Here is an 18,981-nt window from a genome sequence, read left to right as displayed (position 1 = left end):
CCTCGCGCGCAGTTTCCGTGCGCTAAAATGTTGCGGTCGAACTTACCTCTTAGGTGACGCGATGTGAACACGGATGCGGAAAAATGACCCTGGACCATTTGAGGGGTGCGTGTTGTTTCTAGGTTTCTAGCTGAACGGCACGTAAAAAGCAAAACAGAGCAACAACAACAACAACAAAAAAAAAAAGACAGAAAAGCGAGAATTGAACTACGCGCACGCTTCACCAATCTGTATTAGAACTGCTTTTTTTTACGTTTGCAGCTCAAGCCACGTCAAGGCACGCTTGCAATTTACTCTATAAACAGAGCGATACTTCTCTCCTGCGGCACCTGTTTAGCTCTCGGGAATTTTTTGACTGCTGGCTTTGCCGACACGCCTACAGTACGGCAGAAGCATGAGGTGCGCCGGGTGATGTATTTCTTCCTTTGTTTTTATTTAACTGTAACTGTTGTACAGTTTCATTGCTGTATATTGTTACATGTATATTGTATGTAGTTTTCGGGACTGTATTGCATCTAGTATTTTGGCGCCCGGCGAAGAGGACAAACTGTCTCCGCTGGGGCTCTGAGCTGAACCGGTTAGAGCTGCAACCGCAGTTGTAAATGTCTTGTAAATAGGCTGCAGTACAAGTGCCCCATAATTTGCTCAACAATAATGTACAACACTGGTGTTGCATGTGGCGAAATACAAAAATGCCACATAGAAACCATAAAATATAAAAAAAAAACCTATGGTTGACTTATATAGATCTTATGCAAAATCTGCTGCCAGCTAGCGGCCGCCGTGCGCATTTCCGCCATGTTGAAGGCTAAGCGCGCTCCGCATGTGCACACACGGAGCGTACGCATCAGTGTGTGCCGGCTGATAGGAACGGCAATGCCAACATATTTTCATGTGCCGTGTTGCTCAGATTGAGGAAATTGATTGTGAAGAAATGTTTGCAGGAAACTAACATCCATATTATTAGATTTCCTCGCAGCCGGCGAGAATCAGCAGATCGTTCCGTTGCTTCGGCTACTGCTTACGACTAACGTCATGTTTACGTTCGCCGTTCTTAATATATGCGGTATGTGACAGCGTCGGCGCTCATAAGAGAACACTCTTTCGTGTCACGCCAGAACGATAGTTTTCGCCCCGTGTGCTTGCAGGCACAGACAAACCCGCTTCGTGTACGAGCTTCAAAGGTGCACCGAGGCCACTCGCGCATGCCTGCGATGCTGTTGACATTACCTTGTTTATTACATTGAGAAACACATGTTAGACAGGTAGCTCGTGCGCGTCAATGATTATCAGCGAACGGAGCGATTGTGGAGCGTGTTGTTTGTAGTTCGTTTTCGATTGTGGAGTTAACAAGTTTAGTGGGATGCTTTGCGGCGCATATTGCTTCACTATGCGTATTTTTCACGCATTCCATGGGGTATCACTTCCAGATTCAGACGGCCGGTCCTGATTTCCTGACCGCTCCCCCTCCCCCCCCCCCCCCTACTTTTTTGTTTAATCTATACCCCAAGAAGAGCACATCAGGTTCTCCCAAAAGCGGATCCCCCTTCGGAAAAATCCTGTATCCGCCCCTGTGTGCTATGAAATGTTAACAGGTGCTTCAAGTGCGTGGCACTTATGAAACTAAAAGAATGCTGTTCCGGGAAATGTGCTACATTCGACCGTGGGTGCGCTACCGCTGGTTACGCGCTGACTCCTGAGGTGGTTGCGCAAGCGTTCAGTCGGCGATGCAAAACTGCCTTGCCACAACGGGTTGAACTTATGAGGCACCAGTAGGCCCCAAAAGTAACGATGCGAACGCGAATATTGGCGTATCGTCTTATATAGGTGCACATGTCGGAAGGATATTCAATAAAATACCAACTGATCGGCATTTACTTTTTGGAGACCCTAACACTTTTCATGTTCACTTTTCAAGTGCGCGAGATGCGTAAATTTTTTACATTTTAATCGTGCGGTAATTCCATACATAACATACGTTGGTGACCATAGCAGCGAAATATTTTTTTATTTCAAAAATAGAAAAGAGGACAACGTATTATTTAAAATTAGATGGACAGTACGTCAGGTCGACATAGGCTGTCCCTTATGAAATACGCTTTGAATTGGGTCAACAGCACTTTCTTACCACAAGTGTTGAAGATTAGGCGAGTTGGTTCGTCGTACTTGAACTGGATAGCGCATTACGGGGAAGAAGAAACGGCCAAGCAGACCGACACAAGAGGACAGAGCGCTATACCGCAACACCAGGACTAGCGCTCTGTCCTCTTGTGTCGGCCTGCTTGGCCGTTTCTTCTTCCCCGTAATGCGCTATACCAGTTCAAGTACTTTCATACCGCCATCACTGTGCCTAGCCGTGTCGAGCGCTAAAGCTTCTTCCCAACCATCCTACACTACACGCAATTATATTCAGATAGCTTACAACTCTTCGTTCTCTACACTGAAAACAGGAAGACAGAGAGAGAGAGAGAGAAACAACTTTATTGACGGCACGGCGAGGTCGTTGAATTTAGCTTGCCGGTGGTTCGAATGGTGGTGGAAGACAAAATTTGTAACCTAGCGCAAAGCTTCATCCTCGACGACGGCAGGCCTACATGTGAGTCGCGGTGTCAAGAATTGTACCTTCTTGCTGTGAGGCAGTTCTTTACACGTAATAACCGTCAACGTAATAACTATGGAAATGCCTGTAACGCACTCACCTCACGTTTTTACGCCCCGATTGCTTTACTAACAACGCAGATACAAGCAAGAAGTTATAGCAGCGCCAGCAATACGATTCGGACACAAGTCTCCAACATGGCGCCGAATCAGTAGCTTCGTCAAACCTCCGACAGATGGCAGCAACTTTGCATAAGGTCTATAGGCGATGCGCAAAGCGCCGACGACGCCATCTGCCGCCACGGCTCGGAAGCGCTGACGGGTCCCGGCGAGCAGTGTTCCCGCGAGCGTCTACGCGAGTGCACGGATGGATGTGTTTTCGTCGTTATTTAACGACTCTGTCTGGCCTCAGCGATGTCGAAAAATAACTGCTGCGTTGTCGGCTGCTCAAACACACAGAAAAACTCGCAGGAACGCACTTCTACAGGTTTCCGGTGCTATTTCATGAGCGAGAGCGACGGCGGCGGTGGATTGCGGCTGTACGACGTAGAAAGTAAGCAATCGCGCTTTGTTTACGGCAGTGTTAGAACGATTACCGTGTTTTTATTTCTCCATTTATGTCGCTACGTATTCAGCGAACGCTACTACGTTTACACTTGGTCGCCTCGCCTGCATTGTAAACGCTACAATGCACATGAGGTTGTTATTAGTGATAAGACGCGATGCCTAGGCTCTCTTGAAAAACGAATGGCGCGAAGCGCAATGCCAGAGAATGTGGGGAAGGTGACGGCTCCTTTACAAAAGCGCCGTGGAATCACACGTGTGCTGGACGAAATCGGCTGCATTCTATACCTATTGATGGTCCTGGAATGCGATCATCGATGCAGAATGTTCGCTCTGCGCTTCTGCACCGATGATGACAAGTGTATCGTTTATTTTTTCACGAGTTTCTCGTGCTGGTTTCAAAGTTTTACCAACGCTGACCCTTCGCGTGGCCGCACCTGTGAAATCTATACGCCGGTGCGACAGCACTCCCTCAAAATCTACTATATAAACACATGGCACGTAAACGCAGCTACTGTGTCGAGGAAAAACTTTGATTCACGCGTCAACGCATGCAGGCATTATTGATCGCGACGTTATAACGAAGGCGGTGTACTTACGATGAGCTCCACTTCGTAGGGAAGCTTGTTGACGCTTGTCTGTGGCAAACACTTGGCGCGTATGGTGACGTACATTGTCGTCCCACACAGCTTTGACATCGGACACGTGTCCACAATTATAAAGTGCGGCTCGTTTGCGCACACTATCGCCACAAAAGTATTTATCTGGGACGCGCACAAGCGCCAAATCGCACGCGCGCAAACGAAGCGTCTGCTACGCGACCCACCAGCGGTTCCAACGGCCGCCGCTACGCGGCTTTCAGTGGCGCCCCTATAGGCGCTGCGCATCGCGGATAGCGAACCTGTTCTTGGTCGAGCGTTTCATGTCCGGGATCCATGGTAACGCTTCTGCGCATCATAAACGGGTATGCGCCACAGCCATTGGGTTAATCCCACTGCTCACCACTGGTCCACTAAGAATGCAGACAACAGTTAGCCTAACAAACGGGTATGTGCCACAGAAATCTGTGCGGCCTGTCAGAAAATAGCATCATCATAAACGCATAAGTGCCACAGAAATTGCGTAAGTACCACTGCACACAACTTCCACTAAAAAGGAACAAGGCAACAGTTAGCCCAACATATGGCGTGCGCGTTACTACAGTCACACCAGTGTCACGTGATACATTGTGGTTATAAAAGGTGGTGGCTATGTTACCACCTCAAAGCTTAAGAAAGAGTGTTTAGTAAAGAACAGTGATACAACATATCGGAACACCTTAAAAGGTTTCTTTGTGAACCTGTGTATAACAGTGGTATGGTCAAGAAGCTATAAAACTATGCTACCACCTCAAAGCTTAACAAAGAGTGTTTAGTAAAGAGCAGTGATTCAACATATCTGGAAGACTCGCAAAACATATAAATGCGTTAACCTGACGAAGGGACCGCTACCAGCTTGGCTGTTTCATCGGTGTCCGCGAAGCGGAGCTCGTTAAATTTTTATGTAGCGTTCCCACGCTTGAATAGATGACAAATTTGGACTGGGATTGCTATTACAGGTTGGACAAATGAGCAGCTGAACGCAGAATACCCGAACTTTCAGATGAACAGGCAACATAATAAAAGCTTTAAAATAGATGAAAATTAATACAGAATAATCAGAAACATAGGTGTATATGCTCCGGTGTGGATTACTTACGGTACACTCGGGCGGTTGTTTCTGAGTGCTCTGGAGGCTCTCAAAAATTTATGCAAATAGAAATTAAGCGTTACTGCTAAAATAAGCGCTCCAATAAATAATAAGGAACTAGGAACATGACTCGCAAACCTGCTTGTTCTTGTTGTAGAGCTTTAAAGCTGTTAAATTCACCACTTTCCAACTCAGTCAGAGCGCTATCAAACGGTCACCCGAATGTGCCATTAAAGAAGTAACCGAATAACGTCATGCATCTGAGACTAAGATTTGAAGCTAAACATTTCGACAAAATTGCCGGTATGGTTAGGTAATTATTTAAGGATTTGGGCAGACTGACTACAAAAAAAAACAAACAAAAGTATATTACCGGCGTTTTGCAACGAGCTGAGTTCCCTGATGTGGCGGTGGGCAACTTTTAAACGATCGAGATGGGAGAGGATAGCGTGTTGAACTGCTTCTTTGGCGATGCGAAAGTGATGGACGAGGGAACAGTGGCTGGACAGTGCTAACAATTTATTCCGGAATCACTGTCCTTTGGTTTTCCCACAACCACTATCGCCCTCTATAAAGTAAGTGACAAAATCCAATAAAGAAGGGTGCAAGGCAGGTAGACACGATCTGCCCAATGATATTCACCGCGTGCTTACAGGAGGTTTTCAGGGCCGTAGATTGGAAAGAGCTAGGGATACGAGTTAATGGAGAATACTTTAGTAACCTGCGATTCGCTGATGGCATTGTACTGATGAGTAACTCAGGGGACGAATTGCAACTCATGATTACTGAATTGGACAAGGGAAGCAGAACGGTAGGTCTGAAAATTAATATGCAGAAAACTAAGGTAATGTGCAACAGTCTCGGAAGAGAACAGCGCTTTGTGGTATGTAGCGAGGCACTGAAAGTGGTAAAGGAATACGTCTACTTAGGACGGGTAGACCGCGGCGACGAACCATAATACTGAAGTAACTGGAAGAATAAGAATGGGGTGGAGCACATTGGGCAAGCATTCTGCAATCACGAGTGGTAGTTTACCACAACTCCTCAAGAGGAAAGTGTATAAGAGCTGCATCTTACCGGTACTTACCTACGGAGCAGAAAGCGGGAGGCTTACAAAGAGGGTTAAACTTAAATTGAGGATATTGTAGATTGTATGAGCGGAAACAGCAGGAATAGAAGGAAAGAACTTGACAGGACAGACGCTCAAGTTACAACTGCAGTTTATTGGAAATTTTTCTAACACGAGAGCACAGAACCACTCATGTGCAACCACCTTATCACCAGAAAGGCAAGGCCAACAGGAAGGTTACTTATCCGAACTGATATGTGCCGCCCTTTAACTATTTAGAAAACCTATTTCCCTATGATTAGACGCTACCGAAGCAACACTGATGCACGTGGTTGAGTTTGCTTTAATCAGTCCAGCTTCCGTGATCCCCCTGGCCAATCTGTGTTTTGATTTACAAAGAACATTAGTGCTCGCAAACTCCGGATTGCACCCGCAATCGTTTGCAGTGCAGAGACAGGTGCGTGCCACCTGCGAGAACCTTCAATGACGATGCACGTTCTCTGAGTCTGTCATTTAGACATCCTTATATTCCTGCTGTTTCAGTTTATACAATCTACAATATGTTGCACCAACTGGCCCAGCACATCTTATTAAATTGAGGATGACGGAGGGAGCAATGGAAAGGAAAATGATAGGTGTAACCTTAAAAGACAAGAGAGCAGAATGGGTTAGGGAACAAGCAGGTGTTATAGACATCTTAGTCGAAATCAAGAAGAAGGAATGGACACGGGCACGCGCATGTAACGCGTAGGCAAGATAACCGCTGGCCATTAAGAGCAACAGGCTGGATCCCAAGAGAAGACAAACGCGCGAGGTGAAGACGGAAAGTTAGGTGGGCAGATGAGATTAAGGAGTTTGCAGGTATAACGTGGCCGCACCAAGCACGGGACCGGGTTGATTGGCGAACATAGGAGAGAGGCCCTTGCCATGCAGTGGGCTTAGTCAGGTTGACGATGATTATGATGATGATGATGATTTTTTTCCCAGCTGTATACTGAGGAACGTAGTTTCACTCTTGTGTTGTTTATTTCTTTACTTCAGCAAAGAAAACGCCATGACTTGGATCATTGTTGCCCATTTTCGAGGGTTTTTGTCACAATTGTCTACAAGTACGTGAGTAAACAGATTTTAAGCAACGAACATTTATCAAAATTCTAATGTATTGACAATTTTAGTTTCACGTTGATGTGTGGCTGAATGATAAGCGACGTTCTGTACCAAAATAATTTTCTGATACTTTTTTCCGATATACTACAATGTGTTCATATCACATTCAGTTAATATTTGAATGTAAAGGAAGCTCCTTATGCGAGACCAAAATGTAAAGCTGTCTATATTGAAGTGCTTTTTTTTTCTATTGTGAATAACACACCGAAGCTAATTTGCAATAGACTAGAAGTATAATTTGTAACAGCCAGCATTTTACGCTAATGTAGCAACAAAGAAAATAAACCTAATCAGCTCGTAATAATTTCACGATTTTTATTGTTTCCCAGTGGAAAGTTTGAGTCGGACTGTCTAATTAATATGCACTAATCCAAAGAATTTCTTACGTTTCCACATCTATATTTCTGTATAAGAAATCCACAAAAAACCTTTGCTCTTTACAAACAAGTTTCACGCGAAACGTCAGGAAATGTCTATAGAATATTGGAGAAGGGGCAGAAGCTTTTCAGTTGAGAGGCTACGTGACATCGCAATGTACTGCAGGAAAGAGTTAGAAAAATGCAAAAGTTAAGCTTTATTATTTTCATTGCTTAATTTGCTGAAGAATGCACTACATGTGGTGATTTTTTGCTTTCAATGAACAGACATATAAGGAGCACCATGATCAAATCGAAATTCATGGTGGAGAACATACCCAGGTCTACGTGGCGTCTCCGATGCTACCCACACAATGAGCGTGAATCGCAAGATTTCGTGAAAAAGAAGTAAGTATTGTTATATACAAGTGCGCTATCAAATGCAATTATAAGCTATAAGAACTTGGAATTGAGTATGTGCGGCACAGACCGAAAAAGGATGGAGGCGACCCTTTTTCTTGATTTGGCTGTCCGGTAGTGGCATTTGCACCTCGGTGTTAGTACGCCCTGCATGGTGTGTTCCTTGAGTAAACATTGTGTTTCGTAACAAGGCAGAAGCGGATCTCGGAAGCCACGTAATCAAAAACGCGTGGTTGATATCTGGTACGCCAGGTGCCGCGACGATCCCATGGAGCGCAAAATCTGCCCCGGACATTGACCCTACTAGTCACCTAAGAGGGGGGGTGGGTGGCGCAAAATCTGCCCCATACATTGACTTAGTAGGGTGGGGGGGCGCTGCGATGAACCTTCGCACCCCCCCCCCCTGATGGGGAACCCTGCGCACGCCTATGAGTGTACAGGGACCTCCTCTCTGGTGCACTTTGTAGATGGTAAATGAAGTTACTTGAGGTGCGAAGCTCGCGGAACGTGACTACTGGCCGGAAAGGGGGGATCGTGCCATTCTTCCGCTAGAGCGCAAAAAGACGCTGTGGTTCCAAGCGGCGCAGTGGGAAAGGTTCGGGAAATAAAGAATGCGAGTGAATAACGATAAATACGGCAATGTAGTGTATACAAAAGCAACTGGCGTGTTTTAGTTGTGTCCGAAAGAGCGAAAGTGTAAAAATGTACGGTACGTAATCAGTGAGTACACTAAATTGTTCGCTACTGATGGCAGCGCCGCTGCAAACTCGACGGCGCTGAGAAATCGCTAGTTTTCAAGCGTGACGCACTCGGTTCTTAGGAGGTCGTGCTAGAGCCATCTTGTTTATCCACTTCTGGGTTGTTTACTCTAAAGTCCCTCGATTTTCCACTTTCTCGAAGTGAAAAAAATTTAGGAACTTTAATTCAGTGTATTTAATTTAGTGTAATTTAGTGTAGGTCACAAACCGGTGCACGGTGTGTGATCGACCGCGATTGAGCCTGTTTGTGCGGTGGTTCTGCATACTTCTGTAGGCCGATCCGCTGTGCCAGTGTTAGTAACAACAGGTGCAACACCAGAAAGGAGCTGTTTGCACTACAGCGGGAAAAATAGTAGTTTTTGCTAATACAAGCATCGACATTCTAACATAGCGCGGTGCGGACAGAGCGCGTGTGGGCAATGTAGCAAGTGAATCTGGATCATGTCAAAGCTCAGTACTAGAAAAAGTGCTGCCGTTGGAGAGGTACTGGAATAATGTCGATAAGCTTTCACTTCAAAAATTTTTACGAGATGACTGTTTTGTCTTTGGCGCATTTATTTCCAGAAGACTGATATACGGCTTTCCGTGGGCTTCTGGTGCGCTTGCCGTTTATCGGTTTTGCCAGCTAACACGTATGCGCACACTAACCGATGTGTACTGCGTAAACTAGTTGTGGTGCCAACGTGCATTAGAAATCAAGCATATGTTTGAAACATATGGAAACGTAGCACATTTATTGAGACTGGCAACTGAATTTTATTGAAGAAATCCTGCTTCTGTTGACTTGGCACGAACGCCACCACAACACATCAAAGGATTGCAAACGCGTGCAACCCGACGAACGAAACAAAAACAAACGAAACAATCTTTACTTGCGTGAAAATAGATATCCGTAAGTATTCTAGCCACATTACATGTGCTAATAATGGTAATAGTGGACACCAAAATTGCAGGTCACGCTGAAGGTACGCGTGATCGGCGTCCAATAATTGTAGCTATTCTGTGTTTGCGGCACAGAAAAAAAAAATCAAACACTTGCTGTGCCACTGTCCTCATTTTGCCTGGGAGAGACAAGTACTTTCCCACGCACCGCGGCAAATGGATGATCGGCCAATTTCCGTGCAGGTGCTACTACAGCACCGTCCACCTCTCTCGATGGCCCACAATGCAGCGAAATCACTTTTGTGCTTTTTGTGGACGAGGGGCTTGTGCGAACGCCTTTGACTTGTGTGAAATACCGCACGCCGCAGTGAATTATCTGCCTGTCTTTTGTTTTCTTTTTCCTTTCCCTCCTCTTTCTTCCTAATCTTTCTACTCCCCTTCCCTAATTCCCCAGTGTAGGTTAGACAACCGGAAGTATTTTTTTGGTTAACCTCTCTGCCTTCTTTTCTGTTTCCTTCCTCTCCCTTTTTGTCCTGTTTACTTTTGTTTATTTATGAAAGTCTGCCCTTAGGCATAATAATTATTGATTTAGAAATACTCATACGATTTCGCTTCGTGCATGAAGTCCAGTAATGAGCGGTGGTGAGGTCCACTAATCCAGCGGTCAAGGTCGGGTGGTCGGCCAGGCCTGAGGCCTGTTGCACGTAGGTGACGACGACGGCTTAATTGTAGACCCGTGCAAGTCCACAATAAGTGTGTGACAGTTACATCGTGGTTATTGTAACTGCGCAAAAAACGGACGGAAACACGAAGGGCGAGAAAAGGACAAACAAACTCTTCTGTACATCGTGGATTGGGGCGTTGCAAAATAGGCACGATGTACCATACGGGGCGCGGTACTTTTACTCCCAAAGGGTGGTCACAGATGGGGTTCCAATATGAACCTACACCAGCTCGACCAGTACACCGCGTTACTTCCTTTTCCCCTGTCGTTTCCTTGATAAAAGTGCGGCGTGCTCTTGCAGTCAATGGGTGCGTAGCCCTTATCGTTTCATCTGGCTGCTCCTCCGTCATGGCTGGCCAGAGCAAGTGTGGTCGTGTGCCGTTGCATTGATGTACTACTCATCCATCTTGCTCCGGATTCCGCTTTTTCAGTAAGTACGAACTCTTCAACACCGTTGACGTTGCTCATTTTTCGAACAGAAAGTTCTCATTTTTTTCCCTACCGGAAAGTGACGCCACTAGCACCACACTTTTTTAGATAGCAGCTTCATTTACGCCGAGCCGTTGGCTCTATAACATCTAGATGGCGCTAAGGTTGCATAAACGCTCTCCAGCACACGTCCTCCTCCCCTCTCCCCCAACCTTACTTATGCAACGCCCACAGCTGTCATGACCCACCCAGCAAGAATTCTCATAGATGCCCTACCTATCCAGTCACATTTGCTAATTTCCGTGACGTCAAGCACCTTTCGCGTATTTCAGGTAGGTGATTTTCTCACACAGACCCATGTTAGTGTCGCCGGTTTTCACTTGAAAACTTGAACTTCCGGCCAAATTTCAGCAAAGATTCCGACACCACTGCTTAGCCAAACATAATATTTTGCGTAGGGACGACATACTTGTAATTCTAAATATGCGTAGTATTTACATTAGCAGGCAAAAAGTACTTTAAGCTGTGAACGGAAACCACCTAGCACGACTCTCTCTTGCATAGATGAGGGACAGGCGCGCCGTCTGGGGGCGGAGCTTGTATTTATTCTTAGATTGTAACCGACTGTAGGCAGGAGCGAGTGTTGTTTATTCTCTTAAAATTACAACAATGGTTGCGCAGCGGAACAAAGAACCCGCAACGAGAACGAATTTCGCGGCGTGTTTGTCACTGGACTGTTCCTAGATACTGAAAATGTTGCCCATGCCTCCATTCGTCTTTCGTTTAATAATAAAGAAAACAAAATCTTACCTTAACGTCTTTATATAGAACAGTTCATAACTAATGACACCGTATAACGGATGATTTTGACCAACCGATGTTCTTTGAAGGCGCATATTCAACAAAGAAACTCAAAATGAAGAACGAAGACCAAGTTGACTCTTGGTGAAGCTCAGCATGCACGAACGCTGTAACTTTGCGAGTGGCGCGAGTTTGCAAAACGTGCTCAATGACGCTTGAGGCTAAAAGAGAGACAACACGGTAGACAATGGGGCCGCGATATTACAGTCTGTGAAAATCTAAGTGAGATAAAAATACTGATATCCAGGCCCGTAGTCACGAATTTTTTTCGGGGGGGGGGGGGGGGCACTTGCTCAAAACTGACTTTTTGAGAAAAACACCTATTTTTATAATTTATGTTTGGTAAAAACACCTACTTCACCAATATTCCGCGGGGGGGGGGGGGGCTACCCCCCCCCCCTGGCTACGGGCCTGCTGATATCCAAGGAATACGTTCCCGAATAATACGCTAAAAATTTATTCCTTCTGACTGTGAAACCTTTTATCCAATGTACGCTCCTTCCAGCGACCTTCCATCGATGTGACAAACCATCTTTCTACGAGCGTTTCATAAGCAACAGGATCATTTTACAAGCGATTGTGCATTGTAGCATAGATAGCAAACATGCCAATTCGTCATATGCAGGCAGGTAGAACAATGCGAATACATTTGAACGTATGCGGCTTGTGATTCGCACGAGACTGCCCAGAGATGCTAAACTAGATTACGCGAAGAGCTGTATTGGAACTGAAGCTTTGAGTGAGCCGCCTTAAATTATACGGTGTTTATACGGTGTCTAAGGAGAATTTCGCGACCCTAGATTAAGAAGCAGCTTTTGGATATCTTGCTCCAAAACACTTTCTTAATGGTGAAGAAGGTCAGATGCTGAAGAATTGTGCTAATTTAAGCCGCTTCCTCCAACTGAGGGTGCTTTATTAAGTATTAACGACAGAAGGAAAATGCATCCTTTCGCATGAGTATTGAAAGTTTCAGAAAAAAAAAAAACTCATAGACTTCACATGTAAAATAATGGGCGCGCATATGAATGGACTACTCGTAGAACAATAATAAAACCTCAGTGATTCAGATTTGAAGCTATGAACGCTATATCCGCAAGGTGACGTTATGCGATATCTAGGGATCATGCAGAAAGACGGATGGTTGATATTTTTGCATTTCTGTCACGTTCGCAGTGGCCTGCTCGCTGGTGGTAGCGCCGACATGTCCTTCAACAAGGCTATGCTCTTGCTGGTAGTTTCGTGTGCCGCAGAGGGCCTCATCTGCAGCTTCTGCGTCAGCCTTTCCGTCCGCAGTCAAATCAGAGCTCAACTATTGCTAGAGACGGCTGTCTTCAAGAAGGTAACGCGCATGCGTCGTACGTGCCTATGTATGTTATATATATGAACAAAACGATGTAAGTGTTTGTTTCATGTACAGAAGTGCCAGAGGTAGGCAAAATAGTGCATGCTACAACACATATGTGCAAAATAATCGAGGAGCATAGAGCACAACTTTCGCACGACGACGTTCAATCGTTATCATGTCAATGACAAGAAAAATCGGTGAGTGTATCCTGAATTGAGAATTCCTGAAAATGTAGGGGAAGGTTGAAAAAATAGAGAGCCCAGAGTAATTTACACTAATACAAGGCCCTGTACTCGGCGGCAACTTTTCTTGGCAGTACTGTGGAAGCTGTAGAACCGAAACGCTTACCTGCGTGTGAGGATGTCCCACCTCCGTAGCCTTCGCTCCACTGCCAAGATAAGTTGTCGTCGAGTACAGACAATGGGCAGCGTGTCTACAGTTGTGCATGCACTCAAGTCCGTCGCCTGCAATTACTGAAGAACATCTCGTGTGGCGCTCTGGATCTTGAATAAAGTGGACCATCAGCGTTGAACCTAATTAAAAAAGACAGCTGTTGCAGTTATTACACTCTGCGTGCATGTATGTGCCACTCCTTCGAAAACCATCTTTGCAAATGTCACCTGTGAAATCGATCTGCTATGCGAGGATGAAACTTTATTGACGTGCGTCGCACAAAAGGCAATGATTTTTATAGTCCATTGTCGAAAGTGGAGAATGTGTTGAACTTCCTTAATTAAGCAGAAAGATGGCAACATTTGCGCCAACACTGTTTTTCAGGGTATGGTTAACCGATGGTTCTTCAAAGGATCACAATGGAACTTAACAGATTTCCGGGCTCATTTCGGGAAGCTGCCAGAAAGAAACGTACTTTCGGAACAGCAGTTTGAATATGTACCTACTTGTGCAGAACAAAATGTCCTCCACATAATAAACCAATGAATTTACAATAAACAGTGCTTAGGGTGAATTGTACTCGTTATTGGAGTTAAGCACCGCTCCGTCCTCTCAACGTATGTAAGTGACTACGCAGAAAGCTCCAAAAATATTATGCCAGGCTTCGCATTCAAGGAGCTATCACACCAAGCATGGCAATATCCGCGTCGTTGAGCGTGATGCAGAGGCGCACATGGTTTCTGTTTCAATACTGAAGATTCTAATCCATTTGCCTTGCTCTGTGTCTGAAATAGTACAGGCTTGCCTATTTCAGTGGACATTTTGTTACAAACTATCCGATATTATTGCGGTTCGCGGCACGAGATTCCGGAACGATGAACATTTCATGGCTCGCTCGTTTTTTGAACGCATTTGATCAGGAGTTTCTTGGGGATCACGTCATTTCCACAGGAATGTGGCCTCCGAGATCACCAGCCATACCATTCTCAGATTTCTTCTTATGCGGTTTTCTGAAGGGTCGTGTATGTCGCGATAAACCACGAAGACGGGACGAATTAAAGAGCAACATTGTTAAGAAAATTGCAGACATCACTGCCGACACATTGCAGAGTGTTGCAGCCAACATGGAGCGGCGAGTTCTTTTATGCCTACGCCAGGAGGGTGTTCATTTTCAACACCTGCTGTAGGGTGACTGCAACCTACAAACTTTAAACCCGTTACAAACCTTTACTAGTCACGTTTAGTATGCCGCATGGCAATCAGAGTTTTTAACAACAATTAATAAGCGCAAGTCATCCTTGTATAGCATTTCGCGGTTTTCGTTATTTCTTATTTATTCATTTTTGCGGCGCTGCACATCAAAAAAAGGGGATCCATTAAATTTTCATCCTTCCTGGATGCATTGCTGCAAACCGCATTAAAATAGGATACTTTGTAACAAAACTACATCACGATGAAACAGGCCAGTCCTTAAAGAATCACCGTATATATCATACATGTGAAATACGTCCCTGGAGACGCCGTGGTGGTCATTTTGATGCTGTTCTTACAGACGGAGTTAACGCGGCAGTCTTCACGATCATGCAGTTAGTTGCTCCGCATGAACATCTCCTTCCATTAATTGAAAGCCTGTCAATCTTGTATATTTAATAATCTCGTCGGTCAACCTTATCTCTGATATCAGTCGATGTTATTTTAGGGGCGAAGCTCCTTAAGGCGGCACCCGTTCGTCCCTCGTCGTGCTCGTAGTAGTGAGTAACAAGTCTTACCCTTTGACCTCCAAGTGGTGCCGGTGGGAGATTTCTCCTGTGCGTTGTTGAACAATAAAAAATTCGCAGCGTGCGCGTTAACTAAAAGCCGAATTCTTCTGTCTCTGTAGAAGTGTAAGTGTTAGCTAAAAGCCGACTTCTTCTGTCTCTCATTCCCATTAGCAGCCATTGTTTACCTCCAAGGTAGTGCCTGGTGAGATTTCTCCTGTGCGTGATTAAACAATAAAAATTTTGTTCAAAACGCCGTTGATTGATGAAATAAACCAACGAAAGACGCCAGATGTTTTGTAAAAACAAAACGAAAGAACGCCAGATGTTTCTAAAGCAAAACGAAAAAGACGCCAGCTGCTTAACGAAAGACGCAAGGTGTTTTCTAAAGCAATGGTTTTCTAAACAATGAAAATTCACAGCGTACATGTAAAATTAAAGTGAGCTGCAAGTCGTCATAACTCATCGAACCTTTAGTATAAACGCGCCCGATCTCACGTCGGTGATGATGTACTGGGCAGAATTCACGGAAGATTCACGGTTTACCGATGAACCTCCGCAGCTTCGCCCACTCATCATCATTCACTCCGTGGATATGCTGTGATTTTTTTATATAAAATTTTCATCTGATCGACGCGAGTTCATCAATTCACATTGATCGATCGATCAATCGATCGACGAGCCTCTCGCTCAACGTGCCCCAGTTTCTTGCGGAACATGCGCGGGCCTTGCGGGAAGCTAACCCCTCTGGAGATCTTAAATGAGGGCATCATGCCCTCGTGCCGTCGTGTGCAGGTGACCTGCCTTTCTGCAGCTGCCGTAGCCGCCAACCCATCCGGATACGTGTCGTCGCTATTCGTGGCCGACATCTGGGTGGTGTCCCTCTTCGTGAGTTTCCTGGCGAACGCCTTCATGGGCCTTCTGTGCATCCCGGTTGTCCTGGCCGCTCTGGCGCACGAAATGGGCTACGAACCAGCTTGCGCCTGCCTCGTTTGGATACTGGTGGTTGCTGTGACCTGCGTGGTGACAGAACCGCTGCTCTACAGGAGTTGTGTGAGTGAAAGTCACTTTTGTATTCTTCGCAAGCTGAAGCCGGTCCTCGGTACCCATCGCGCCACGTTTGTGGCATTCGCATGAGAGTGATTCGGTCAAGCAAGAATGCGCAGACTACAGCAGCTTGTCGTAAAAGTGGCGCAAGAATCACAGTTGGGCATTATAACGAAAACCAAAATAAACACATAAAATATTAAGAAAAAGCAGCGTTTCCTTTCTATAAAGACGTTGATTAAATCCTGCGTTACATATTCCTTCATTGTGTGTGTATACTATAGTAACGTTTTTACCGTGGCACGCACTTACTAATTCTTGTATTATTGCTTCATTCATTACGTGTTATAAGTTATAACATACGTGTTTGTTAAGTGATTGTACGCGCAATCTTGTGATTACTACAATTTCTAATTTGTTAGAAATTGTACATTTGTGTAATTACATTTGTGTAATATGCTTATTATAAGTGTGCCCTACCTGCCAAAATCCCCCGTTGGGATTGGCAGTATCCCTGAGAAAAATAAATAAATAAATAAATAAATAAATAAATAAATAAATAAATAAATAAATAATAAATAAATAAATAAATAAATAAATAAATAAATAAATAATAAATAAATAATAAACTTTTCACACTCTCCTAGCCAGAGATAAGTCTACATATCTGTAGCGCGGCATCGCTCTCTATCTCTAGGCTGAGTGCATTCAAGAACACTCTGAAATAACCAACTATATAGATAAACAAGTAAGCAAAAGTAAAAGGCGTAAAAAAACGGGAACCAGTATTGCGTCTGCCCTGTTTTTCTGTGCGTAGATTTCATGGACGTTAACGTCTCCAGTACACAGTAGTTTAAACAACCAATGGTGACTGAAAAAACACATCGACAGTGCAGCGCTGATACTCAGGTGCGCGCCCCGCTTTTCATTTATTGCGATGTTTTTTCATTTTTTTACATGGACCCGTAATCATATCTAGATGAAAAACTATATCAACTTAACAAGTTAGCACGTTATTTTTGCAGCAGCACTTAAAGGAAAATTAAATGATAAATATTTGAAGGACATAAAGCTTCGTTACCAAATAACTGCCATCTGCAAACCCAGCGTCGGGATGCTGAAGGCAATGTTTGGTAGAGGTAACCGTGAAGCCTTAACGTACTGCGCAACTAAATATGAGTGCTCTTGTAGCGAAATACTTTCCATATAAAATACTCTAGATGCACACGCGAAAAAAAAATCTGTCGGCATAAAGCTGTTGTTGCGCGCCACCATAGAACATTTTTCGTAAACAGTCGGGTGATATGGTGGCCCTGCCAAATGCATTCAGTATCGTTTGGAAATTATACATTTAAACTGTTGCTTATGAAGTGCCTTTGAGTTCATTGCGAGTTTATTGAAGAAAAGGTTAGAGTACTTTCTGTGGACCAGCTGTGAAAGTGGTCGTATAAAGTTCAGCGATTGCAACAACAAATGTTACCACCATCGGAGCGGGGAAATTTTTCGCCTCCTTTTCTTCGAGGATTACGAAATACGAACAGCTGGATGAGAAAGAGACCGTACAACATTTTTTACAGAGCTGAAATGTGCACTAAAATTGTAATATTCTTCACGACCGTATGAATTCTCGTCGACTGAACTCCTAGCGGAGCGGTTGTAAGGCTGTTTAAGAAAACAGAAAAATGCCCACCTGATGCAAGTAATGCCAATCACTTCTTCACAGCCATACAGTTCCAACAGAGAGCTCGCACGCACTGCCCCACATCACAAAAGTAAGCAGTGCTTCAGACACATCAAAGTGGCACAGGGAACTTTTAGGTTATAATGTTTCTATAGAAGGGAAAGCATTGGAGGGGCTACACTTTTGTAACCAAAGGTGCGCCACCGGCACATTTGGTATATGTAATATTACTAATTGTGTTTGAGTGCACAACCACAGTACGTTGCGAATAAACCTTTCCAATTTATCTTCTTTTTGCGTTGTCTTGAACTCGACAGCTAGAAGGGCCATGGTAGGGGCTAGTTGGCTGTACATGTTAACACTTTCGACGCGCTGTTTTTGAACACGAAGACAAACGGAAAAACAACAGGTAGTACACACACGAGCGCTCGTGTGTGTACTACCTGTTGTTTTTCCGTCTGTCTTCGTGTTCAAAACAGCGCGTCGCAAGTGTTAACATAAACTCGACAGTTTAGGCACAGATTCGAGAGCTTCGCCGACGTAGTTGACGAATAAATGTAGTCAATATGATGGCAGGCTCAGATTGTTCAGAAGTTCAGGAAAAAAAGGAATGATATGCAGTTCGCACGACTGTCCAAGCTACACCCACTGTGCTGACCATTTCCATTATTTTAAGGTAACGGCTTTCAGGTAGCACGACTCGGTCAATTGAATGGGCAGATGCAAACAGAAGAAGCCTGCTCGAGGCGTATATTTAGGCAAGAAAGAAATCTGTAATAATTACATTAGACATTACATTGTAGAAGACATCACAGTTGCGGAAATGAAGGTAGTCAATCTTGAAGTGTCTACATTTATCAGAATCCTGGAGCTGGACACAGCTCTTATATTTCATCTTGGATGAGCGCCATGCACAAAATTTAATATATATGTTTTCTTTAATGCAGACTTCATTTGAAAAATGAGGTGACAGGAGTACTTTGTGTGTTTTCTTGTCGAACATATTTGATGCAAAAGGAACGTTAACACATTCCCCGCACATTTTGGTGGATACACGGCCCTCGTCCGTTTCTCACTAAAGTTCAGAGCTCAGAGCTGTTTGAATTCGGCTATTTGTACGTGTGGGTTAACTGATTTATACACAACTTTTTTTTATAAGTAAAACGAGCAAAATGCCCGAGACCATCTTGTTTGCATTTGAA

At 44.5% G+C, this 18,981-nt stretch overlaps 1 protein-coding gene across 1 annotated transcript; it reads left to right on the top strand.

The window, feature by feature from the left end:
* Positions 1-264: 264 nt before the first annotated feature.
* Positions 265-13,689, top strand: LOC125758870 (uncharacterized). The gene is made up of 6 exons (XM_049416569.1): positions 265-399; positions 7,001-7,068; positions 7,771-7,890; positions 10,568-10,696; positions 12,730-12,911; positions 13,679-13,689. Exons 3-6 carry the CDS (start codon positions 7,787-7,789, stop codon positions 13,687-13,689), a joined length of 426 nt encoding a protein of 141 aa, XP_049272526.1. The 5' UTR covers positions 265-399; positions 7,001-7,068; positions 7,771-7,786.
* The last annotated feature ends 5,292 nt before the right edge of the window (positions 13,690-18,981 follow it).

Source organism: Rhipicephalus sanguineus, chromosome 6 (genome assembly GCF_013339695.2).
Source record: "Rhipicephalus sanguineus isolate Rsan-2018 chromosome 6, BIME_Rsan_1.4, whole genome shotgun sequence".
NCBI lineage: Eukaryota > Metazoa > Arthropoda > Arachnida > Ixodida > Ixodidae > Rhipicephalus > Rhipicephalus sanguineus.
Note: the sequence above shows the minus strand (reverse complement) of the source record. Positions and strands in the feature narration are given on the sequence as shown.

Coding starts and splice junctions, on each gene's coding strand:
- LOC125758870 (XM_049416569.1), top strand. CDS start 7,787: ATGATCAAATCGAAATTCATGGTGGAGAACATACCCAGGTCTACGTGG. Junction 7,891..10,567: donor CAAGATTTCGTGAAAAAGAA/GTAAGTATTGTT, acceptor GTGCTCTTGCAG/TCAATGGGTGCGTAGCCCTT. Junction 10,697..12,729: donor CTCCGGATTCCGCTTTTTCA/GTAAGTACGAAC, acceptor TCACGTTCGCAG/TGGCCTGCTCGCTGGTGGTA.